General features: G+C 37.0%; 2 protein-coding genes across 2 annotated transcripts in view; one reads left to right on the top strand and one right to left on the bottom strand.

The window, feature by feature from the left end:
• Nucleotides 1-22269, bottom strand: part of cenpp (centromere protein P) — a gene marked incomplete at its 5' end in the record, with an annotated part of 126812 nt that overhangs the window by 83815 nt on the left and 20728 nt on the right. Inside the window, one exon of the mRNA XM_079241975.1 lies at nt 18777-18873. Within this exon, the coding sequence (XP_079098101.1) occupies nt 18777-18873 (97 nt within the window). The remainder of the gene's footprint in view (nt 1-18776; nt 18874-22269) is intronic.
• On the top strand, nt 7660-14987 carry ogna (osteoglycin, paralog a). The gene is made up of 6 exons (XM_079242403.1): nt 7660-7928; nt 10627-10690; nt 11112-11276; nt 12996-13198; nt 13286-13378; nt 13463-14987. The coding sequence occupies exons 1-6, from the start codon at nt 7773-7775 to the stop codon at nt 13631-13633; spliced, it is 852 nt and encodes a 283-aa protein (XP_079098529.1). The 5' UTR covers nt 7660-7772; the 3' UTR covers nt 13634-14987.

The raw sequence follows: 22269 nt of genomic DNA, 5'->3' as shown, positions 1-22269 counted from the left end.
AGGTCTGGTTATAAAGTCACAGGATCAATACTGGCAAAAATGATAGAAATGGTCAGAAACGAGACAGGGTGTGCTTGTTTCAGGGGGTTCACACACAATACACAGTGGTGGGCTAAAGGTTTATCACGTGCTAACCACACAATTTATTCTTTCCACCTCATAAATTAGGCAATTCTGTCCTGTCCAAATTTTCCAATATGCCATCTAGTGGAATCATCTGGTAACAAGCATAGTACACAAGAACATATGTAAACTAGAAACAGCTATTATTGACATAATAGCAAATGTGAATGCCCATTTATTGAACGATGCTGAATGATTGAAATGAAATTGCATAAGTATAAGAAATTGAAAAGAAAGCAAAACTAACATTTTTTCTAATTGCCCCACATCGTGATTGACCCCTTGACCTTTTGTATTGAAGCACACTGACTTACTCATTACACCACCAGTACTCTTGGTTGCACCTTGGAAAAAGCGTTGAAATTTTTTCTTATTAGCATGGGAATGTTTTGTTTTTTCCCCCACTTCCAGCAGGGTGTAATTAGCGGGATTGCAAAAACATGTGAAAGGTTCAACTAAAAATCCAGTAAAGATGTGAAAGACTTTGTTCAATGTGAAAAACTTTTTTTAAATGTGTTTAAGATTCATCAAAGTGTTGAAATGTTGCAGGGAGCATTGTTGGAACAAATCCTTCATATTTAACTGTGACATTTGCAAATAAATTCCTTTGCTCCTTGAAGTGTGCAGCTGAGACCAACAGTTCACACTGAGCAGCCTGCAGAACTGCACGCCATCACACAAGCAACAGCCGACAAACAACAATGGAGCTGTATGTTAAATGCTGCATTTGAACCAGTGCCTTGTACCTGTGTCCTGGTGCACAAAATGGACTAATTGCTGAGCTGAATTCCATTTTGTCCAATTACAGGAACAGATTTCAATGCATTGACAAAAACTTGAATAACTTAAAAAAGTTTAAACGTAACAAAGACCAAAAGTCGTAGAACATATCTCATAAATGGACTGAAGAGTTTAATACTTGAATGGTTGAAGTGAGACAAACGGTGTCGGAGGAGTAGCGTTTCAACAATTTTGCAGTAAAGACAGTGGGGACGGGAACTTGATGAACCGGACACTGCAAACTGGTGCAGAGCTCTGAAACCCCCGAAACCAATGCAGAGCTGAATTTTTTCAACGTCCAGCGTACAGTGGGTGTGAAAGACTTTCATCCAATCACAAGGCTGAATTCATTTTTTACAAAATGCTAAATATCTCAAAAACTGCAAAGATTTGAAATGACAAAAGTCGTAGCACACGTCTCCCGACGTAGCTGCAGGGTTTGAGGTGTAAACAACTGAAGTGACCTGAACGGCGCAGGAGGAGTAGCACAGCAAAGTTTGGCAGAATAATAATAAAAATGCCCCCATGGCCATTTACATTAATGATTACACTCACAATAGAGCTGGATAGGTGAATGTTAGGCTAAACAGCTAGCATATTCTCCTGTCTTATACTGAGTTAAGAGTGTTAGAACCATGAGGAGAAGGGCTACCACATGTATAAAATATTCAATTCGTTGATCATTCAATTAACGATCAATGAACAGCCTTTTTGTTGTCATTTTTTTGGAAATCGCTTCCTCCCGTCTTTATGCCAATATTAATGGTGTAAGCCAGGACTAATGTCACTGGGCGGCACATTACTATCTGCTTCTCTTGAACCTTGAATTTCACCTCGGGATGAATAAAGTATCTTTGATCTTGATCTTATATTGGATGTACTACTAACACAAAGTACCATGGCTTTTTCAATATATTTTTAAATCCTGTGCACATGAGTTCACAATAACAGCAGCTGCTGGCTTTTACAGCAAAAAGTAAACAAAACAGTTTCTGGTTAAAAACCAACAGTAACTATCACTATTTTACAGTGATAGTAGTCAAGTTCTCGGCTTAATACAAACCAAAGAAAAACACTGGCTATTTTTGTGTTTAAGAGCAAACATAACTTTGCTGGTAGCTTTGAGGAAGTGTTGTTTTAATTTCTTTCTGGTGAGCATCTGAGCCTGGTGGATATTTATTGTGTAAATTGGCTTGGCTCGTCTTGTAGTACCTGAGCATTTATGTACCAGTTGCAACATTTTTTCATAAGAAGCCAGTGTCTTTGCCCTTATCTAAACAGTGCAAACTGTTAACATTTCTACTGCTATATAGTCACAAAATGATGCACAATAGTATACTTACAGTTTTTTCTTGCCTATTTGAGAAAAGAGACATAAGATGATGTTTTTAAAAGGATTTAAAGTCAATGAGTCAACTTTATAACAAGTATAACACTCTTTGCTCACTGCTTTTGAACACGTGAATATAAACATTGTATATATGTATATATACATATACATATACACATATACATATATATATATATATATATATACATATATATATATGTATTTATATATATACATATATATATATGTATTTATATATATATATATATATATATGTATTTATATATATATATATATATATATATGTATTTATATATATATATATATGTATTTATATATATATGTATTTATATATATATATATATATATATATATATATATATATATATATATATATATATATATGTCCGTCTGTGTATCTGTCTTCTGTGTCATGCACAAATGAACCTTAAATCTGTCTTTAGAGATACAATGCTTGATGTTCCTAAACATCATCAACAGTGAAGTAATAACATTTTGTAGTTGAGGCCATGAAAAAGAAAATACCATAAGCTATACTTTATTCTTCCCAAACAGGAGAAATTCAGGTGTCCAGCAGCATGTCTGTAATCTATGATCAAGCACTCTCACTACAATATAAAAACCACAACATAGAGCAGTAGATAGAATAAATTAAAAGTTACTATTACTGCTAATAAAATGCACATCAGTAAGATTTATTATGGAGTCTTATTGCAGCCAGGATAAACAACTTAATAAACCTCTCAGGCTATGCCCACATGGTGCGGAAGCCAAATCAGGAGTGAAAATTGTAGCAAAAAGTAGGAGAAAGGCTTCACTTTCCCTGCAAAACCACTGTAGCACATATGCATTACATGGCTGTGTGAGGCGCTATGATGATTAAAGGGTAACACTCCAAAGCTAGAACAAGACGTGGTGCATGTGTAGATAAAGGCTCACTGCGTGTTGCAGGAAGTTCATTCAACATTCATATAACATCCAACATATGCTGTTGTCTATGTCTGTTTGCTCCCGTTGTTGATGGTACAGTAGAGCAACACACTGCTGTAAAAGCTGTGCATTTTGGTGCAAAAGTTGTAAACAAGCCAGCATTGTACCACAACACAGTTGGTTACTGATGCTATTATTGCTGTTGTGTTCGTCACATCATCCAGTTTCCTCAACCAAACACCACCTGAAGCCCTTCCAGCAGACAAGAGAAAAAGATACAGCACTGTCTACGACAGACTTCAAAGGTTTTAAGCTTCTGCATGAACTAACCAGTTTAACTTCTGATCCAAGTCTGGACTACCTCAGTGAACCCCGCTCCTTCACTTACCACAGGTACATGTAGGCCTGGGTGATATGACGGTATATATCGTTTGGATGAGAGAATATGTCTATTGTTTCATATGAGGTTCTTTTGTTTACACCATGATAAGGAACTTTACTGCAGTATTTTATGTCAAAATGCGCTTTATGGCATGCATTCTTCTATATAAAATCAAACATGGAGAAAGATGGTAGCAGACGTGTTTCAAAGCAGGACAATTCTCTAAAAGATGACCAGCCAACCAAAACTGATTAGCTTGTTCATAAAAGAGGGGAAATTTCTGTCACATGGATGCGGTTTGGATATAAAAGACTGACATGGAACAGACAACAGACTAGCTCACAGTCCCAACAATGGACTTTGACACAACTAACTCACTTTATCACCTGCGCAAGAATCAGGATAAAGAATACAGAATAAAGAATAGAGTCAACGAGCAAACGCAGCAAAAGCAGCGTCAAGTGGTGGCGCTCATAACAAACTCCAGACGCAAACGCTGCAACAGGTATTTACCCGTGAAATGCCGCACGATCATAGTTACCCCAGATTGAAAGGGATTACTGCTGTCATTGCCAAACACATCTGACACATTACTGATGACTGACACAAAATTACACAAACAATTTGATATCGTTGTTTATATCGTTATGGGGATAGAAAATGAGCTATATCGGGATTGTTACTTTTAACCAGCCTCAAGCCCCAAAAGACCAAGAGGATCTCGGCCAAAGCCAGGACTAAAAGCTTAAAAAAAATGGTGTTTGACAAATCCAGACTCATATTTTGTTTTTCACTTATCTGTTAAAGAACTAAAAACTCAAAAAGATCAAATGTGAATTTTACAAATAATATACTAGAATATCTAAATTTCCTGTTGCCCTCTTGTCATTGTGTAGTGTGCAAACCCTTTGTTTCAGCCAAATGAATTTTATATATCAGAGAGCAGAATCAAAAATCATATTGAAATGTTTAAAGATGAGAAGCATTTGAACTTTTGAACAATATTCTCATTCAAGACATCTAAACATGGGGAAGGAAGTAATAAGGGAGTAAATATTTCTGCTCCAGGGTTGCCCTGCATCCAGTCAAACAAAGTCATGAGTCATTGGTTGGTTTAGTAACAGCACCTTATGTCGGCAACATGTGTCCAGGCTCCACCTCTAAAATAATTCTCTCCACAAACATCATTGCAAAACTGTTTTATGAAACATATTTGTACTCCTGCATTCCCGATGTTTTTACACAGTCATCTCAGTGAAAATACGAGTGTCTCATGACATTAATGATTTCCATTTAGTTATTTAGGGGAGAGAGGAGGAGTCTCTATCTTCATCCATTCCAACTAATGGTACAAACAGGTGTTCCTATAGATAGACAAACTTCAAGCTCAGACATTTTAAGTTTACATCAAAGTCCCAAAGTCTTTTGAAAGCCGTACAACTGAACTTGTGCTAATTTTCTCACTGTGAGACCCTCAAATGAAAGATTATTCAGCTTCAGTGTTAAATCCTGTCTCCTGTCTGAGCTCTTATCAGACAGTAAAAGTTATTCCGATGTTGACACGTCTTATCGATTGCTCCATCCCTTTTTTCTTTTTGTCCACTGATAACGTTCTCATATAAAATGTGTTGAACATCATTACAGAGCCGAACAAAACAACCCCCCCACAAAACAATCACTGAGCTCATTTACATGACCAAAGAAGTCAGATAATTGTAAGAACTGGATCTGACAGTTCCACATGGACTTCTAAGTGTCTACTTTTTCCTGTCCACCATTGGATTTCTTCTACAGTATGTACATACTTAATGATTTAATACTAAAAAAAAGTAATTTTTAAAACATCTGGTCTTTGATGAGCATGACAGCACCTAATTTTCCAGCATTAGCTGCTAATGTGAGAGCTAATAGGGTTGCGCGACGAGAAATGTGAACGTTTTTTGTATATACTCCAACTTCTCACTGTCACATGCCAAAATGTTTTTTGTGTGTGTGCGTATGTTCTGTTCTCATTTTGGCTGTGTCGCCACTTTATTTTCAATTTGCACAATCAATCAATCAATCAATCAGTTTTCAATCAATTGGTACATAGGGCCATTTTCAACATCTGTGCATGTAACTCCAACAAAAATGGTTGGAGCAATTAGCAAAAAAAAAAAAAAAAATACAGGACAAGTTTCCAACAGGTTGCAAAATCCTGACCAACCTAATTCATATTCTCTCAAAACAAATTGTAAACTTCTCCATTATTGATCCATTTTATAAGTGTGGCTGCACGGTGGCACAGTGGTTAGCACTGTGGCCTCAAAGCAAGAAGGTCACTGGTTCGATCCTTGGCTGGGGAGGGGTTTGGTCAGTGGCCTTTCTGTGTGGAGTTTGCATGTTCTCCCCATGTATGCATGGGTTCTCTACGGGTACTCCGGCTTCCTCCCACCATCCAAAGACATGCATGATAGGTTTTACTCTTGCAGTGGTAAAAATTCCAAAGATTATTATTGTAGTATCTATATCTAACTTTGACATCTTGCAGAACCTGTTGGAAACTTCTGTATTTTTTGGTCAAGCAACCTCACCATGACCATTGTCAATTTCTGCATGCTCGGGATAGGATTGAAGTCAGGACTTAATGTGATCAGTTGGTTTTCTTTAACGAGACTATTTATTATGAATCGGCTTGAATTGACATGTCTGTAAAAAAAAAACAATGAGATAGCATTGTCGTGAAGTGGTGCTATATAAATAAAGCTGAATTGAATTTATTGTGTAGTTGTACTGAAATTGTCCCTTGATTGATCCAGGTGGTGACCCAGATCCTTCCCAAGATATAACTGAATCTAAGTTAGACTAAAACCCATTCTAAAAAACCAACAAACAAAAAACACCGCCTTGGAGTAGGTAGTGAGGTGTCTTCCTGACCACACTATGCCTGCACCATGAAGGATGCAAGGTGGAAAATGAAAAACACAACTCTTATTGTTTTATACACACTGCCATGAAGCCTGCAGTCAGTCTATCAACTTAGAAAACAACTTTAATTCAATGTGATACTTGAAATCTGTGTTTCTCTTCACAGCTACTGTTCAGCAGGTGCCATCGTTGTTTGCACAGTGATGTAACATGAAGTAGCTAAAATCACTACACTTGTGTCACAGTGTGGTACGACGTGCACCTGAAGACAATGTTTCACCTTTTGAACTTCTAGATCTGGATACAAGGTAAATGCCCACCAAGCAGGGTGAAGGTTGATGATGGAGTCAAATACTCAACACGCACTGGATAGTAACAGGAGATCTCAACACCACCACCCCCAACTCAGAGTTTGAGGGCATGAGTTGTGTGCAACTACCTTCCAACAGACCAAGTGTGAGGTACTGGTAAACAGTTTTTCCAGTGATCCATTACTGAACCCAGAAGTCCTACACTTACCACCGTTAAACTCATTAGACAATGTCAACACAGACACACAATCTGTCCAAACCATCTGTAAGCAGAACTTCAGATCTGTGGTATGGCTCAACAAAGAAAACCTGCACTTTTGTTTCATTCAGCATCAGCACTGGTGAAGAATGTGCTAGCTGATGAAGATTCAGGCACTACGTAATCAACCGAATGCAGCCATGTTGGTTGAGGGAGTTTTAAAAGAGGTATCTGTCTAATAATGGCTAAATGAATTGTTTGAACAGCAGATGAGAGGAAAACAGAGAAAGAAGAAGGAAAACACCAGTCCAGCTGTGTGAATGATAGTTTGGTTATAAGTCATTACAGAGGGGCCAAAGTGAGACCACAGGCATTTCTCCAGACAAAACACACTCACACTCTGAAAGTCAACTTTTACTTTTTCTGCTTTCTCTGCAATTTCTTTCTGACTGTCTTTTTTTTTCCCCTGTGCACATTAAAGGGATATTTTGGAGAAAACGGACACTTAATCCTTTTTTTGAGCCTCTTTTTAGGTGTATGTGCTTTTCTTGCTCTGTGTGGGTCTCTGTGGCACTTTCTCACAGCAGATGCAGGGTGGGTGGTCATGAAAGGGTTAAATACTGTGCTCTATAAAGCAGAGTTTAAGAGTCTGCTGGAAGCTACTGGTTCAGCCTTTAAATACAGTCATTTGACTCATCCAAACAGGGGCTCGAAGCAGAGAGAGCAGCTGCTGACCCAGACTCAGGCTTCAAGACACTGGTGTGTCAGCATCACACTGCTTTGGACAGCATGAAGGCACTCTTATTCACCTGTACGCTTGTGCTGTGGATGGCAGCCGCCTCGGCCAGGACATTTGGTCAGAAGTCTCGGCCGATACCAGGATCTCTATCTGGCAGGCAGCTCAGCGGATACTTCAACGACTATTTGATATCATGGAGGACAAGGGTGAGAAATTTACTTTTTATATCAAACCTCTCTGCAAATATTTTCCTCAGGTGCTCTGATTATTCTCTGTTTAAAGCAAATCATTGATTCAAGTTTTTGCACATTTGCCTGTCAGATTGTATGGGATTTCTTCCATCACAGTCACATAAGACTAAAGTTGTTTAATAAGCAAAAATGTATTCACAAATTATAATAAAATCTGATCTAGTGCTAAAAGGTCAATGAAATTAAAACATAGTCTTTTTAAAACTAAAAAGGGTGCATATTAGCTTTTCTTAAAAGCTGTCAATGCACATGAATAAAATTAATAATTCAACCACATAACATTGAAAATTAATGATCCCCCTCATGGTTTTGTCAGTTCATCTGCTTCCTGTTACTTGGTAATGACAGATCCTGTCAGCACTGTATTTTATTGTCCGCCCACTCAAACAGATAATTCATTCAGCTCACTTCAAAAACACACACACACACACACACACACACACACACACACACACACACACACACACACACACACACACACACACACACATACACACACACACACACACCGCCGCCGCCGCCACCACCACCGCCAAACTCTGCCTTCAATTTGCCACATAAACCACAGAAATATTTGGACAAACCAAAACCAAACTTGGGTCTGACTCGTCTTTTGGGAAACGAGGAAACACCCACAAACAATCCCCAGAATAAAAGGGAAGAATTTAAAAAAATAATTGAAAAATAAAAAAAAAAGTGGGATATGACTATGGAACATAACTTCTTTTAATAAGCTTCATTTGTGACCAGCTGGTTTTTCTACAAAGTCCCATCACTGCCAGACTCTTCAGACTCGCCTTGAAGGCTCTGCTGAAATTAACCACTGAAGCAAAGTTTATTAGATGTTTTAATTTAAAAGGTGGAAAGTTATGTGTCCTCCTTTGAAATGGTTTAAGAGCCTGTGAGCAGAACTGGGTTGTTACTTTGCATTAGGGTGGTTTAATCATGTCCATTCAAGTCTGCAAACATCTGACCAATGATGAAGAAGGATTTCACCTTTGAACAAAATTTTGTTTGCTGGTTGCACAGTGAATCATCTCCTTCTGGTTTATTGATGATAATGTTACATTTCTAGATACCTGACATTTTATTGCAGTTTGCTTATTGGTGGTCTTAGATCCACCAGTACCACTGCTTACAGTTTTTATTTAGTTGTCTGCAGGCTGAGAACCCTTCAGATGAAAGGAAGGAATGTATTACATCCACCAAAGGTCTGGCTGTGTTTGAGGTCAGAGGCTAAAGGGCAACTTATGGCATCCACATTTAAGGGTCCACAAGGGGCCGACAGCGGATGTCTGCATATATCCCAAAATGTAAGGCTATGTGGTCTGGTTTTAATACAAAGACCACCAACCTTATGTCGGTCCCCCGCACCCCCATGAAGAAAAAGTGCAAAGACTTGCCCACATGTTTTTTTTTAGTCTGTTAAACCTTTTCTACACTAGTCTAAAAACCTACAAACACCCACTAATATCTACCTTTTAAGTGTAGTGTGAAAAGACTTATTTTGAGTAATTAACTCAAATCAGCATTCATTGGAACACAACATATGGGTGCACACACTAATTTTCAGTGAAAGTGAGAGCTAACAGAGATAACGTAGCTCTGTTTATTCTGAAATGTTCGACATAGATACCCTGAAACTGAAAGCAACAACTCATGGACAAAGAGAAACAAACCTAAGATTCTGCCATGTAAATGACTGGCAGTTCACTCTGGTCCTGCTAAAATCTTAGGTCAAGTAAAAAAAAACCCAATACAGAACAGTTTATTGTTGTGTTGCAGCCCCTCAAGTACTGATGGGAAACATGCTACAGCAAGCAATGAAAAATGATCCCCTTGTTTGTAGCTGAGGATTTGTTCCTGGGCTTAATTATATCATCATGAAACATCTGTATAATCCACTGCGCAGTACTATGTACAATATCTGTTTTTTTTAAAACAAACAAGGACACAATAATGTGAATTTTGGTGCCCAGACAAGATATGAGAGATTGAATGTAACTAGTGTTTGCTCCAGCAATGCTAATTCAGCAAACCATTGTGGTAGTTGTGCAATAGAACAGTGTTGACTTGTATAATATAACATAAATTACACAAATATGTTGCACAAGTTTTACTTTCAAAAGTCTGCTTATTTGGCGACTGTGAGCACCAAGAGACCCAGCAAAAGAAGCACTGGCCATGTGTTCACTGCAGAAATCAATACAAAACTCTGCAAGGTCAAAAGAAATGTTTCAAAAAGAAATCGTAACAGGAAAGGTATTTCCTGTGTGAATCACTGTAATGCAGATGAGCATTAATGCTAATGTTTTTGTTGGACATACTGGACTTTTTATCCACTGACAACAGTGATGTTTATAGTCTGAATATTGAACAGGGTCCCAGACTGACTAAAGTTACAAGGCTCCTCAGATTAACATTACATATTCAGTTATACCCTGTACCGAAAAGAGAAAAATTAGCAAACGCCAGACCAAACCGGGCACAACACCTTACAGATGTCTACAAGATTGTGTTTCATCTTCATTTAGTGTCACCCCAAACTGACATAGTACAATATGTTCATGTTTCCAAAGATGACACCCTAACCCTGGCAGTGTTAATGTTCTGCTCTTGCTATTTTATGAACTGGCTGTGTTTTCTCCTGCAGAGGGCACTGCCTGTAGCCGATGAGCCTGATCACAGCCCAACACCAGCACCAGGAGATGGCTCCGGTAAGAAATGGACCCGTTCAACACGTGCACCTTCTCACATGCAAGAAACTCAGAAAGATTAAGGAACGCAACAGCTGTGCACGTAGCATCATTGCTTTGATTCAGCCTGCTGCTAGTAGAATTCCTCACAGCAACATGGTCAAGGTTGTGGTGGGTTTGAACCAAGAAACATTTACAAAAGTGTAAACATGAGTGTTTATGCTAAAGATTGAGTTAGAACATTTAATTTTGTATTTTAACTGTGGATTCACTGAGTATCTTTAGTTTTTAATTTGTTTGCAAAATAAAAGAAGATATGTGTATATGGTATTCATGAAATTGCCATTCTCAGACCCAGACTGGGAAAGTCAACCTTTCTGGCATGCATCTGTTCTGTATGCGCAGAATATTCTGAGGATGCTTGGGGGGTTTTGTATTGCAGATCTTCCTACGTGTCTACTGTGTGTGTGTTTGACTGGCTCGGTGTACTGTGAAGAGGTCAGTCCAGACATGACCACTGTTCCCACGCTGCCTAAAGAAACTGCCTACCTGTACGCCCGCTTCAACAAGATTAAAAAAATCAGCACGAAAGATTTTTCTGACATCGGTGAGTCTGACTGCATTTTTGAACAACATAGAAATGAAATCCCCCCCCCTCAAAAAAAAAATGTCCATATTGGCACTAAATGAGTTCTGATTTGCATGATTCATGTATGATTTTGCATGGTAACAAAGTGTTTTCTATTATCAGTTAAATAAAGCAGCAAGGTTGAAATATAAAAATATAACACAGCTTCATCACTTTACCCATCTAAATCCCCCAACCCCAAAGCCCTATGACTCATAAATATTGACATGGTGGTTTTCAAAGGCAATGTCTTAAACTTTATACAACTATTTACACTAATATCATAACTATAACTACTTATTTTAACATTAAAAGCTTAACTAAAAAGGCAGTTTTCTTTAAAAAATAAATAAATAAAAAGTGTGTATATATATATATATATATATATATATATATATATATATATATATATATATATATATATATATATCTCAACGCGCCCAGCTCCCTTTATTCCCCAAAATAAAGTTTTCAAAAGATGACCACAAAAGTAACATATAACACTCTTCTAATATACAAACAAAAAATTGATAAAGGGGGTGGACCTCAAAAAGTTCTAACTTTTGCCAAATACTTTTATTATTTTTGGACCGCAATTTGAAAGACATGTCTGTAAATTTAGGTTAGTAGCCATTTTATTTTTCTTTTGTTACTGGGTATAGTAACATTTGTTTGATCATGAACTTAAACAAAATACAAACTGCCCCCAAAAGCCAGATAAATGTGTTGGACCAAGAGCTTTAAAATCTGATAAAAGAACTTGAAAATAAATTCAGAAACGTACAGAAATTTTCGCAAGATAAATTGAGCAAAAACTGCATTAGATTTAGTCTCTCTAGGGAGACCAGGAAGGAAAGCATTGAAAGGGTCGATTTTGCAGGTGATAAAAGCCTGAATTAATGTCTTCCCATGCCTTTTGAGAGGAACTCTTTCAGTTTGGCAATATTAATAAGGAGAAGGAACCCTATCTTTGATATGTTTGTAATACATTTATTAATTTATTTTTGCTTATTCCAATTCAGGGCTGCAGGGAAGCTTTTAACTTGTGGGACAAACTCCACAATGTCCCACAAGGGAGACTAATCCATGGACAGGTCGCCAGTCAATGCAGGGCCAAATGGCACAAACTTGTTTCTAATAGGAGATGTAAAATCTAAGTTTGAATAAAAAATAAACCTGAAGTTCTATAATATGTCTGATAAATTCAGAGAAAGTGATTTCAGTTCTGAAGATAGTCCTGAAACTATAAATTAATAACCAAAATGTGTTGGTGTGGAAATACAGTTTAAATGTGTATTGATAGGGTGGGTGTCATCGGGGGGATAGTAATATAAAGCTGTGTATCATCAGCATAACTATGGAAGTTTATAGCATGTCCACCATCTCCTGATGTGGAGCACAACCCAAGGAGCATGATGTAGAGAATAAAAAGGACTAGCTCTAGAATTAGGTAACATCGTAAATCACTTTCTGTCTAATGGAAGCCAAATAATTAATGCTAATAAAACAATATCTACAAGATAATACCTGAAATAATTTAAAAACAGCACAAGAGATGGAAGTTGAGATATAAAGTCCATGTTAAAGTATGATGTGTTCGACAGTATCAAAGGTAGCACTAAGGTCAATCTTATCTGTGTTAGTGTCGTCTGCTAATTTGACCAAATTCAAAGATACATGTTTTCCATCTTCCAACAGTAACTCTGAAGAGGATTGACCTGACAGGGAACTTGATCTCAGAAATTGAAGATGGAGCCTTCTCTAAGCTAACACTGCTGGAAGAATTAACTTTGGCTGAGAACAAATTGGTCAAACTTCCGATGCTTCCCGCCAAACTTACATCATTCAACGCAAACTACAACTTCCTAAAAACAAAGGGTGTGAAGGCTAATGCTTTTCAGGTACATAGTCATCATCAAATTTGGTTTCTTACAGTTATTTTACTGTTTTTATTATTCATTCATATTTTTATATGATCCCCCCAATAGAAGCTAACCAAGCTGACCAACCTGTTCCTTGCCGACAATCAGCTGGAAGCTGTTCCAAAAATCCCAGAGAGTGTCCGGGTCTTACATTTACAGGTTTATATCTTTTTCTGACCTTCTTCTAAGTTAAAGTACATGCAACATGACTGAATTTTGTTCTTGGTTTACCTTCATCTCTAGAACAACAACATCACTGAAGTCAACATAGACACCTTCTGCAAATCCGACGACAACTACTATCTACGAACAAGTCTCACAGAGGTTCGAATGGACGGCAACCCGGTGGTGCTGTCTAAATACCCTGACAGCTTTACCTGTATGAAAGTGCTGCCCGTGGGGCAGTACCGCTGAGGAACTGTACTGTTGGCCCCTTTGTTGCTGATGGAGTCATTTTCCTTCAACAGAGTGCTGAGGGGCACTGTGGCATTCTGGACATTGTGGAGTTTGTCCCACAAGTTAAAAGTGTCGATGTTACTTCAGCAAATGTGCAGTATGTTTCACTGTCGGGTCAAAAAGGAAACAAATCATTGGACTGAAGGTGGGGAACATGAAGAGTTTCTCAGCTAATCTCAGCACCAAAATGTTTAAACATATGCAGGAGGCAACATATGACAACTGTGCTGAGTCAGAGTCATATGCATTGATACAAAGCCACATCTAAAATGATTGTTTCCATTCGAATTGGACACAACAGCTCCTATTATCAACAGTCCAACGTCTTGTTTCATTTTGACCTGACACTCCTCGACAAGGATAAATCAAAGCCTTTTACACTTGAGATAATTCTTGGTAATTCATGTAGTACTTCAAACTGCAAGTTTTAATTGGAATTAACCATAAAATGTTTAAGAAAATGTGCCTACAAGCAGCTTTATGTGAATCTGCATGTTTTTCTCTCGGAATAATCAAAGGTCTCGGCATGCTTGATGTGAGTCAACAGGAATTACAGCCAGAGTGAGTCAAAAGAAAATTACTTCTGGAGTTAATGGGGAATGTCCAACAGCTCCTACACTTTTTAACTTTTCTTTAACTCTGGACCTCTGCTGTTATATTTCTGTATAATATCCTGTCAACAGAAGTCTGTTGCCCGTTGCCCGACTCCTCTATTTGGCTTGTGGAAAGTTGTTTAAACAGTTCTGATGACAGACAAACAGAAGGAATGCTTTCAGTCAAACAAAAGGAATACTTGATGCATGCAAATCTTATTTTCTTCCATTTAACATTATCATATGATGATGTGACAAACATTTTTCTTTATGTTGCTCTAATATATTTTAGCAGAGAGATTACAGTGATGGGTAAGCATAAAGCATTAGACAAACATTGGACTGGTCAGCATGGCTTGTAGACGGTGCTGATATAGATTTGAGGAGCTGCAAGCTTCTGTGACTTCACCTTAAATTTTATAATTTATAGACTCCAGTCCAGGTGCACTGGAGAACATGTATCTATGAACTATAGTAATGTGAAACTTACCCTCTTTCTCATGTTCGCTTTAACAATGTTTTGCTTTTCTTTTTTTTTCAAATTCATCCCTTTCAGTAATTAAAGGGAGGAAAAAATTATTAATAATAATAATAATAATAATAATACTGAAATCACTTCAGAAGTTCTTACTGATGTGAATACGATGGCGGTGTACAGGAATATGTGTATGTGATGTGGTTATGTTTTGTGGATATTTTAATAAAGTTCAACTGTTTTTAATTAAAATGTCTTGGGGTCATTGTTTTTCGATGTTATGAATTTTCAATATTATGACAACTAGTTTTAATGGCTTTTCTAAAGTGAAGGATTTGAACAGAAAACAATCAAATCAATCAAAATCCAATACTTGCAGATAAAACAACAAATTTGCTTTTTAAATTTTTATATATATATATATATATATATATATATATATACACACACACACACACACACACACACACACACACACACACACACACACACACACACACACACACACACACACACACATATATATATATATATATATATATATATATATATATATATATATATACACACACATATATATATATACACACACATATATATGGAAACATATCTCAGCAATTTTGCTCTATACTGACAGATTTGTTGGCAGCAAATCCATGATGAGAATCTTCTGTTTCATAATACCCCAAAGATGCTCCAGTGGAGATCTGGTGACCATGGAGGCTACTGGAGTACAGTGAACTGCTTTGTGACATGGTACATTATTTTTCTGGAGCTAGACTTCAGAATGCGGCCATTAAGGAATGAACATGGTCTGTGGCAATACTCTAGGTTGGCTGTGGTGTTTAAACAATGCCATTTTGGTACCAAGGGGGCCAAAGAAGGCCAAGAAAAGTATCCCCTACATCAGGAATCCCCAATCCTGGTCCTCAAGGACTGATGTCCTTCAGGTTTTCCAAGGGTCCCCGCTGCACCACACCTGATTCAACTCTATGTGTATTTAGCAGACATGTGCAGAGCTTCTCTGAGACTGAGTCTGGTGTGTTCCTGCAGGAATATTTGGAAAACCTGCAGGATGCTGGTCCTCGAGAAGCAGAGTTAGGGATCCATGGCCGACATCATTACACCACTGTCATCCTGAAGCATTGACACAAGGCAGGATATCTTCCTGTTGTTTCCACCAAATTATGACCCTATCATCTGAATGGGGAGCTGAAATGGAGACTCAGCTGACAAGACAACATTTTTCCAGTTAGGATGGAGTGTGTGAATTGTTGTATTGGTTTCTTTTTCTTAGTTAACAGGAGTGGCACAAATCCTTAAGGTTGACATGTGCATTCAGAGATGGTATTCTTTTCACCTCAATTAGAACTGTGATGGGATAGCTCTCTTTGTGTCTGATCACAATCATCCAATCAGGGTTTTGTCTTTTTTTTTTTTTTTTTTGTTCTAGTGTTATTTGGCAGACACTTTTATCCAAAGCGACTTACATGTGATAAGCGATCGATTAACAATGCCAATTGACCTGAAATGCATGTCTTTTTTATTCATTTAGTATGCCATCATAATGCAGAGTGTTTTGAATTCAATACACACCAATGATGACTGGATAAGTGTTAAGCTCCCAGTTGTTCAGGTGTTTGATCAATTTAGAGTTTACTTCACATTTCTAATTCTTTATCCAAAGCATTGCCTCGTGCATCTAATGCATACTTCAGTGTTGCTACAGCCTGAACCAGAGTTGTAGTCATAGCAGCATTAGCAAACAACTCTCCGCAACAGCTCGTGCAGAGCAACCATCAAAGATGGTTATGTCATCACATGAAAAGCATTAAAAATTAAAGGAAAAACTTTATAACAGCTGTTTCATGTATCATAGCAAAATTCATTATGCTGCTTACAATCAATATCAGTATACCTTTAAATGTAACAGCAATTAGACTATATACTACCAATAAAAAGTTTGGGCACACTGTCCATTTAGATCTATTTGTGCAATGGGTCCAAATTTTTTACTTGTAGTGTGTATTGTGAACAACAACAATCTAATGATATATGAACAACATAATCTATATGAAAAATATTGTAATAATATTTTTCTATCTCACTCAGCCCATCATGGTTTATAAACATATTCTGTTTAAAAACAGTGAAGTATATTTTCAAAGTTATATTTGACCACCTTATTTCTTTAATAGCAGACAGGGTCACGTGGGAAAAGGCATCTAAGGTCCAAAGAAAACTAAGTGAAAGAACTTGAAAGAAAAGTTCAAAAGATAACAACAAAGGCTCACTGTTTGAAGCAAATATAAGAGCAAAAATAAGATGGATTGACAGTTGAGCCACACTGCTGGTAAACATTTATAGTAATCAAATGCAACCACTCCTCTTCAGTGAATGTAATATGCAGATGTTTGTGCATCTGTGTGTGGAGATGTTTGCACTGATGTCTCTACAAAGCAGAAATAATGACAATCAGTGTCTGGCCACATGCTCATGAATGTCTGCGGTGTGTAACGGCATGAAGCCAACAATCATCTGCTATGCTATACAGCAGAGACTGCCAGCTTAAATCTGCGGTCTACCTGTGGGGAAAAGATTAAGAATCCTCTCATCAGTTATATGAAATTCTTATGTTTCTCTTATATGTATATATATATATATATATATATATATATATATATATTATATATATATATATATATATATATATATATATATATATATTATATATATATATATATATACATACATACATACATACATACATACATACACACACACACACATATATGTATATATACACACACACACACACACACACATACATGTATGTATGTATGTATATACATGTATGTATGTATGTATATACATATATGTGTGTGTGTGTGTGTGTGTGTGTGTGTGTGTGTGTGTGTGTGTGTGTATGTATGTATGTATATATATATATATATATATATATATATATGTATGTATGTGTGTGTGTGTGTGTTTGTATGTGTGTGTGTGTGTGGTGTGTGTGTGTGTGTGTGTGTGTGTGTGTGTGTGTGTGTGTGTGTGTGTATATGTATATGTGTATACATACGTACATCCATATAAAAATAAATATATGTTTACTCCTCTGAGTGCATGTTGTGTCTGTGTCCTTAATGAATGGAATACATTACAGCAGAATCGTTATACTGGGAATTATATTTTCCATAGAAACACTGAACAAAGTGCAAGTTAAGCAAAAGAAGAGTTTGGAGCGTACAGACCAGTGTGGAAAATGCGGGCTAATTCTCTTTCAGTCTAGCCAACTTGGCAAAATGATACATTCTCCAAGTAAACAGGGAAATATGTTCCATACTGCCTCTGCAGACTGATGTACTATTTGACATTTTACTGCAAACTCTTCAGTCAAGCCCTACCCTCATATTTACTATTATTAACAACTACTGATCTAAGATTCACTTTTCTACTCTTTCATGGCCATTAATCTGAGTGGCACATGCATCCACTCACTCTAACCTGGCGCAATCACAGACAACTTGTTCAAAATTCAACAAGTTTGTTGATGTTAACTTTTCAACAATAACAACAAAAAACACTTGCTAAACAGGACAAGAGAAGGACCGGAGTTACATTAAATTTATTGTTCATTTATCTCAAGAGCTACGAAGAGAAATCTGGACATTTGATTCTTAAACTGTTTGTTAAAGATATGATGAGAGTTGAACCCAGAAGAAGTTGAAGATCAAGTCCAGCCAGGGCTGCTTTCTCAGGTTTGACTGACTGAAATGGGCAGCGTCAAAGCATTGACCATCTCAAAAACCATTTCAGATTCCAGATGCAACAACAAAAGAACTAAAGAATACTGGGTCAACCCAATGCATCAGTTCTGACCGTTGTCTTTTTACAGTAGAACCAGCTTGATCAGACCTCAAGTCACATCAGACAACAGATTTTTGGTTAAACAGTTCAGAGAGCAGGTTTGTGAGGTGGAGTGTTTCGCCTGACTCCAGTTCATTTCAGCGCAAACATCCTCACTTACTTGGAAATGCCGGAAGGTTCTGGTCCGGTCATCACATCTGTCTGAGAAAGTCCTTAAAGTTCTGATTAACAGTAGAAGATCCCTGCTCTCCTCCACCCTGAAAAACAACAAATACCATTAATACAATCTGCCAACCAGATGTAGCTCATATCACATCTGTTACAGGTCCACCCAAGGAAACAGACAAATATGGTGAAGGACACTGCAACACTTTTCTCAGTAAAGAGCTAACACACGAAAGGTTCTACCAGTACTTATTAAACCCAAGACCGACCCATGTTACCAACGTTTACAATTGTACATTCCTGACCAAGTGGCTCAAATTTAGTGTTTCAGTAAGATTGCTGCTTCAGTTGTGATGATTTATCTCATTTTCAAACAGAGTGTAAAAAGTAAGGAAATCTGCATTTGGACGATTGTTCCTTCCTTTAATGATATCAATTGATGGCATATTTTTTTTCTAGAAGCTGTTACCCACATGTTTAAGAGAGTTGCTCATTCTTCAGAATATTATACTCATTGTAAAGGTGACTTATCAGGTTTTCTAATTATCAATAATACACCATTAAAGTTGAAAAATAACAGAATACAGGTTTTCCTATTTTTTTGTGCCAAGTTTGTATTGTTGGACTTAGTGGTCAGTAGCTTTCTAAATGCCAAAGAACTACTTTTGTATAGATGTTGACCTCATCGCCATATCCCAATTCTTATTCTACTTTGGTCCTTACATTGATAATCAGAGAATCGGCCAGCATCATTTAACATCATGTCATCGGCACAGTAAGACATGTCGACGAATACAATCCAGATGAAGTAGTACTAACAATTTCAGTAATATTTGACATATCATCTAAATATTTCATAGAATGTGTCAAAACAGAGTAGAAAATTATTGACTTCTTATGGTCACCTATAAATTAACATCTGCAGCCTTTCTAGCATTAAATATTCTTGCAAGAAAACTGCTGTCAAGTGTCACTGTACCTAAAAGATCTGTGTTCTTGATCAATAATCATTAAAGGAGAGCTAAGCTAAGCAGTTACATTTAAATGCCTATCTTTCCAAAGATAATGATTTTACTCTGTTCTGACACAACCACATATTAATATGGCTGAAGGGACACACTTGAAATTTGAGACAATAACAAACAACAGTATTCACAAAAAGTTATGGTGGTTTATCTTTTGGGTGCAATTTCAATAAAATGTTAAAAACAAATCCATGCTACACAGATATTGTGTCATAAATTTAAGTGAGATCATGGAATGGCAGTGCCTTCATCGCAAACAACAACTACTGTGGAGGTCATAACACTTGTCATGTGCTAGATAGGTGCCATCAGACCAAGATGGCACCTGTCTAAATATAAACATTACAGTAAAAATGTAACTGAACCAAAACATTTGTGATTGAAACTGTTTTTTGTGTGGGGTTAATCGCCTTGTTAGACAACAGCATCTTCTGCACTAAATACTGAAAACATTTCAAAGTTTGTTATGTGGAGTGTAAATGTTAGAGAAGGTCAAATTGAGTTTGCTAGTAAAGGTTATCGTGCATCCTAGGCACATTCTGAAACAACAAGCTTTGTATCCCTAAGCTTTTTTTTGGGTAATGTAGAACTGAGTGTCATCAGTATATTTGGACAGTTTGATTTCATGATCGGAGCGAGTATGAGCATGTTGATACGAACCAATAGGGACCTCAAAACAGAGTCTTGGGGAACTCCGCATTTCATCTTTGAGTAGTTGTTTAAATACCACTAGATACAAAGTAAGTCCTGATTTTGTAGAAAGATTTAAACCAATTCAGAACCCGATTGGATATTGTCTCCCATTTTTGCAGTCAGTCTAATAGGATGTCATGGTCAACTTGACAAAAACAGCCCTGAGAAAGGACTGGACAGCAGAAAGCTATATTCTCAGATGAGAACTCCTGATGTTTATTTGGGACATCTGGAAAATCAATTGCTCGAAAGTACATGAAAGAGAAAAGTCAGCAAATCTGTGTCATGCCAGCTCTGAAAGACACTAATAGATGTGTGTGTGTGTGTGTGGGAGAGTGGAAACACCTCAGTGGCTTTGAGTACATTTTCTAGCTTGAAGGACCACCACATCACAAGGCAAAAGTGATAAAGTGGCTCAGACATCAGTATAGAAATGTTTGGAAACTCCAAAGCCTTTAAAACGAAAGAAAAGCTTATTTCTATTTAGTTTATAACAGAAATATGGAAGATTCTGAAAAATACTAAAAGAGAGATGTTAGTAAAACATTAAATGCGAGTCTCTGCTAAAGACTAAAAGGGTTCAGTCAGCTGCAGGTTCAACTGAGCAGCAAGATAATAAATCCCACATTGAATCAAACCTGCTCATTGGTGTGTTTGAGATTATTACATTAGATTAAACATGATAAACAGGAACAGGGTGAGGAAATGTAGAAAAAAAAAACATTAGAACAATTAGAACAGAATTCATGAGTGGAAACATTTCTGAACTATATCAGAGATGACAAGGCATGTTACAGTAAAATCTCTGAGCAGCACCGAGGTTTTATGAGGACAACAGCTAAAAAAATCTACAAAATGGAAAGACACGGACAGACATTGATCGGACTCTTTATCACACCACAAATAAAAAAAAAAAAAAAACAGTAGATCACAATATAGATATTGTAGAAGAATTTCTGTTTAACTCTGAGGCCGATGTAAAGCCATGAAAAATGTTCATTATCTGGTACGAGGAGAGTGGATAAAGTAAAACCTGGAATAAACCTGACCCTCCAAACCTGAACCAGAGGAACAAACCTTTATCAACGCTGAGATACAAAAGAGGAATCTTCAGCAGAAACAGATGAAGATGAACGTTGTGATTTACATTAAATTCCAGACCACCACTTACTTAGGTTTCCTTCTCATACTGTATCTTAGCCATTTATTTTAAAGCTATTTCATAAAAATATTAAATACAAAAACATTTTAACTTTGACTACAAATGTTATATATTTCAGAGGCAACACTAAAAATTCATAGCAGTTGTAAATACAGAGTATATTTCAACTGAAGCTAAATTAATTAATCTGTGTTATAGAGGGTGCAGGGTTTGTCTTTATGTTTGCAAACTTGTAGTAAAAGTCCAGGTGAAGTTGACGGGACAGAAGAACATCTGCAGGAACTGGACCTCAATCCAGAGCAGTGTGTAGATTCACATATCAGCTTTCAGATGGTGGCCCAAAAAGGTCTTGAGATGATTACAACACATCATCTGGGAGTCATCAATGAAATGTTTTGACAGTTGATTTTTCTCCAGATGAACCCAAAAATGTGATTTTTGCTCAAAAACACATTAACTTGAACTTCTGTCCCTACTTTATGATGTTACATTCATGCATTCTTTTAAACTGGACTGCAGTTTACAAAGCAGAAAAGGTTTTTTTGCAGAATTATATAAAAACGATATTGACTTTAATTTGACACAATGTGTTCATAATAAAAGAAAAA

This window comes from Telmatherina bonti, assembly GCF_933228915.1.
Source record: "Telmatherina bonti genome assembly, chromosome: 6".
NCBI lineage: Eukaryota > Metazoa > Chordata > Actinopteri > Atheriniformes > Telmatherinidae > Telmatherina > Telmatherina bonti.
Note: the sequence above shows the minus strand (reverse complement) of the source record. Positions and strands in the feature narration are given on the sequence as shown.

What these genes read in the sequence shown, in the direction of transcription:
- ogna (XM_079242403.1), top strand. Translation starts at nt 7,773, where the DNA reads ATGAAGGCACTCTTATTCACCTGTACGCTTGTGCTGTGGATGGCAGCC. An exon ending in TGATATCATGGAGGACAAGG is followed by an intron (nt 7,929 to 10,626) that starts GTGAGAAATTTA and finishes TTTCTCCTGCAG; the next exon opens with AGGGCACTGCCTGTAGCCGA. An exon ending in TCCGGGTCTTACATTTACAG is followed by an intron (nt 13,379 to 13,462) that starts GTTTATATCTTT and finishes CTTCATCTCTAG; the next exon opens with AACAACAACATCACTGAAGT.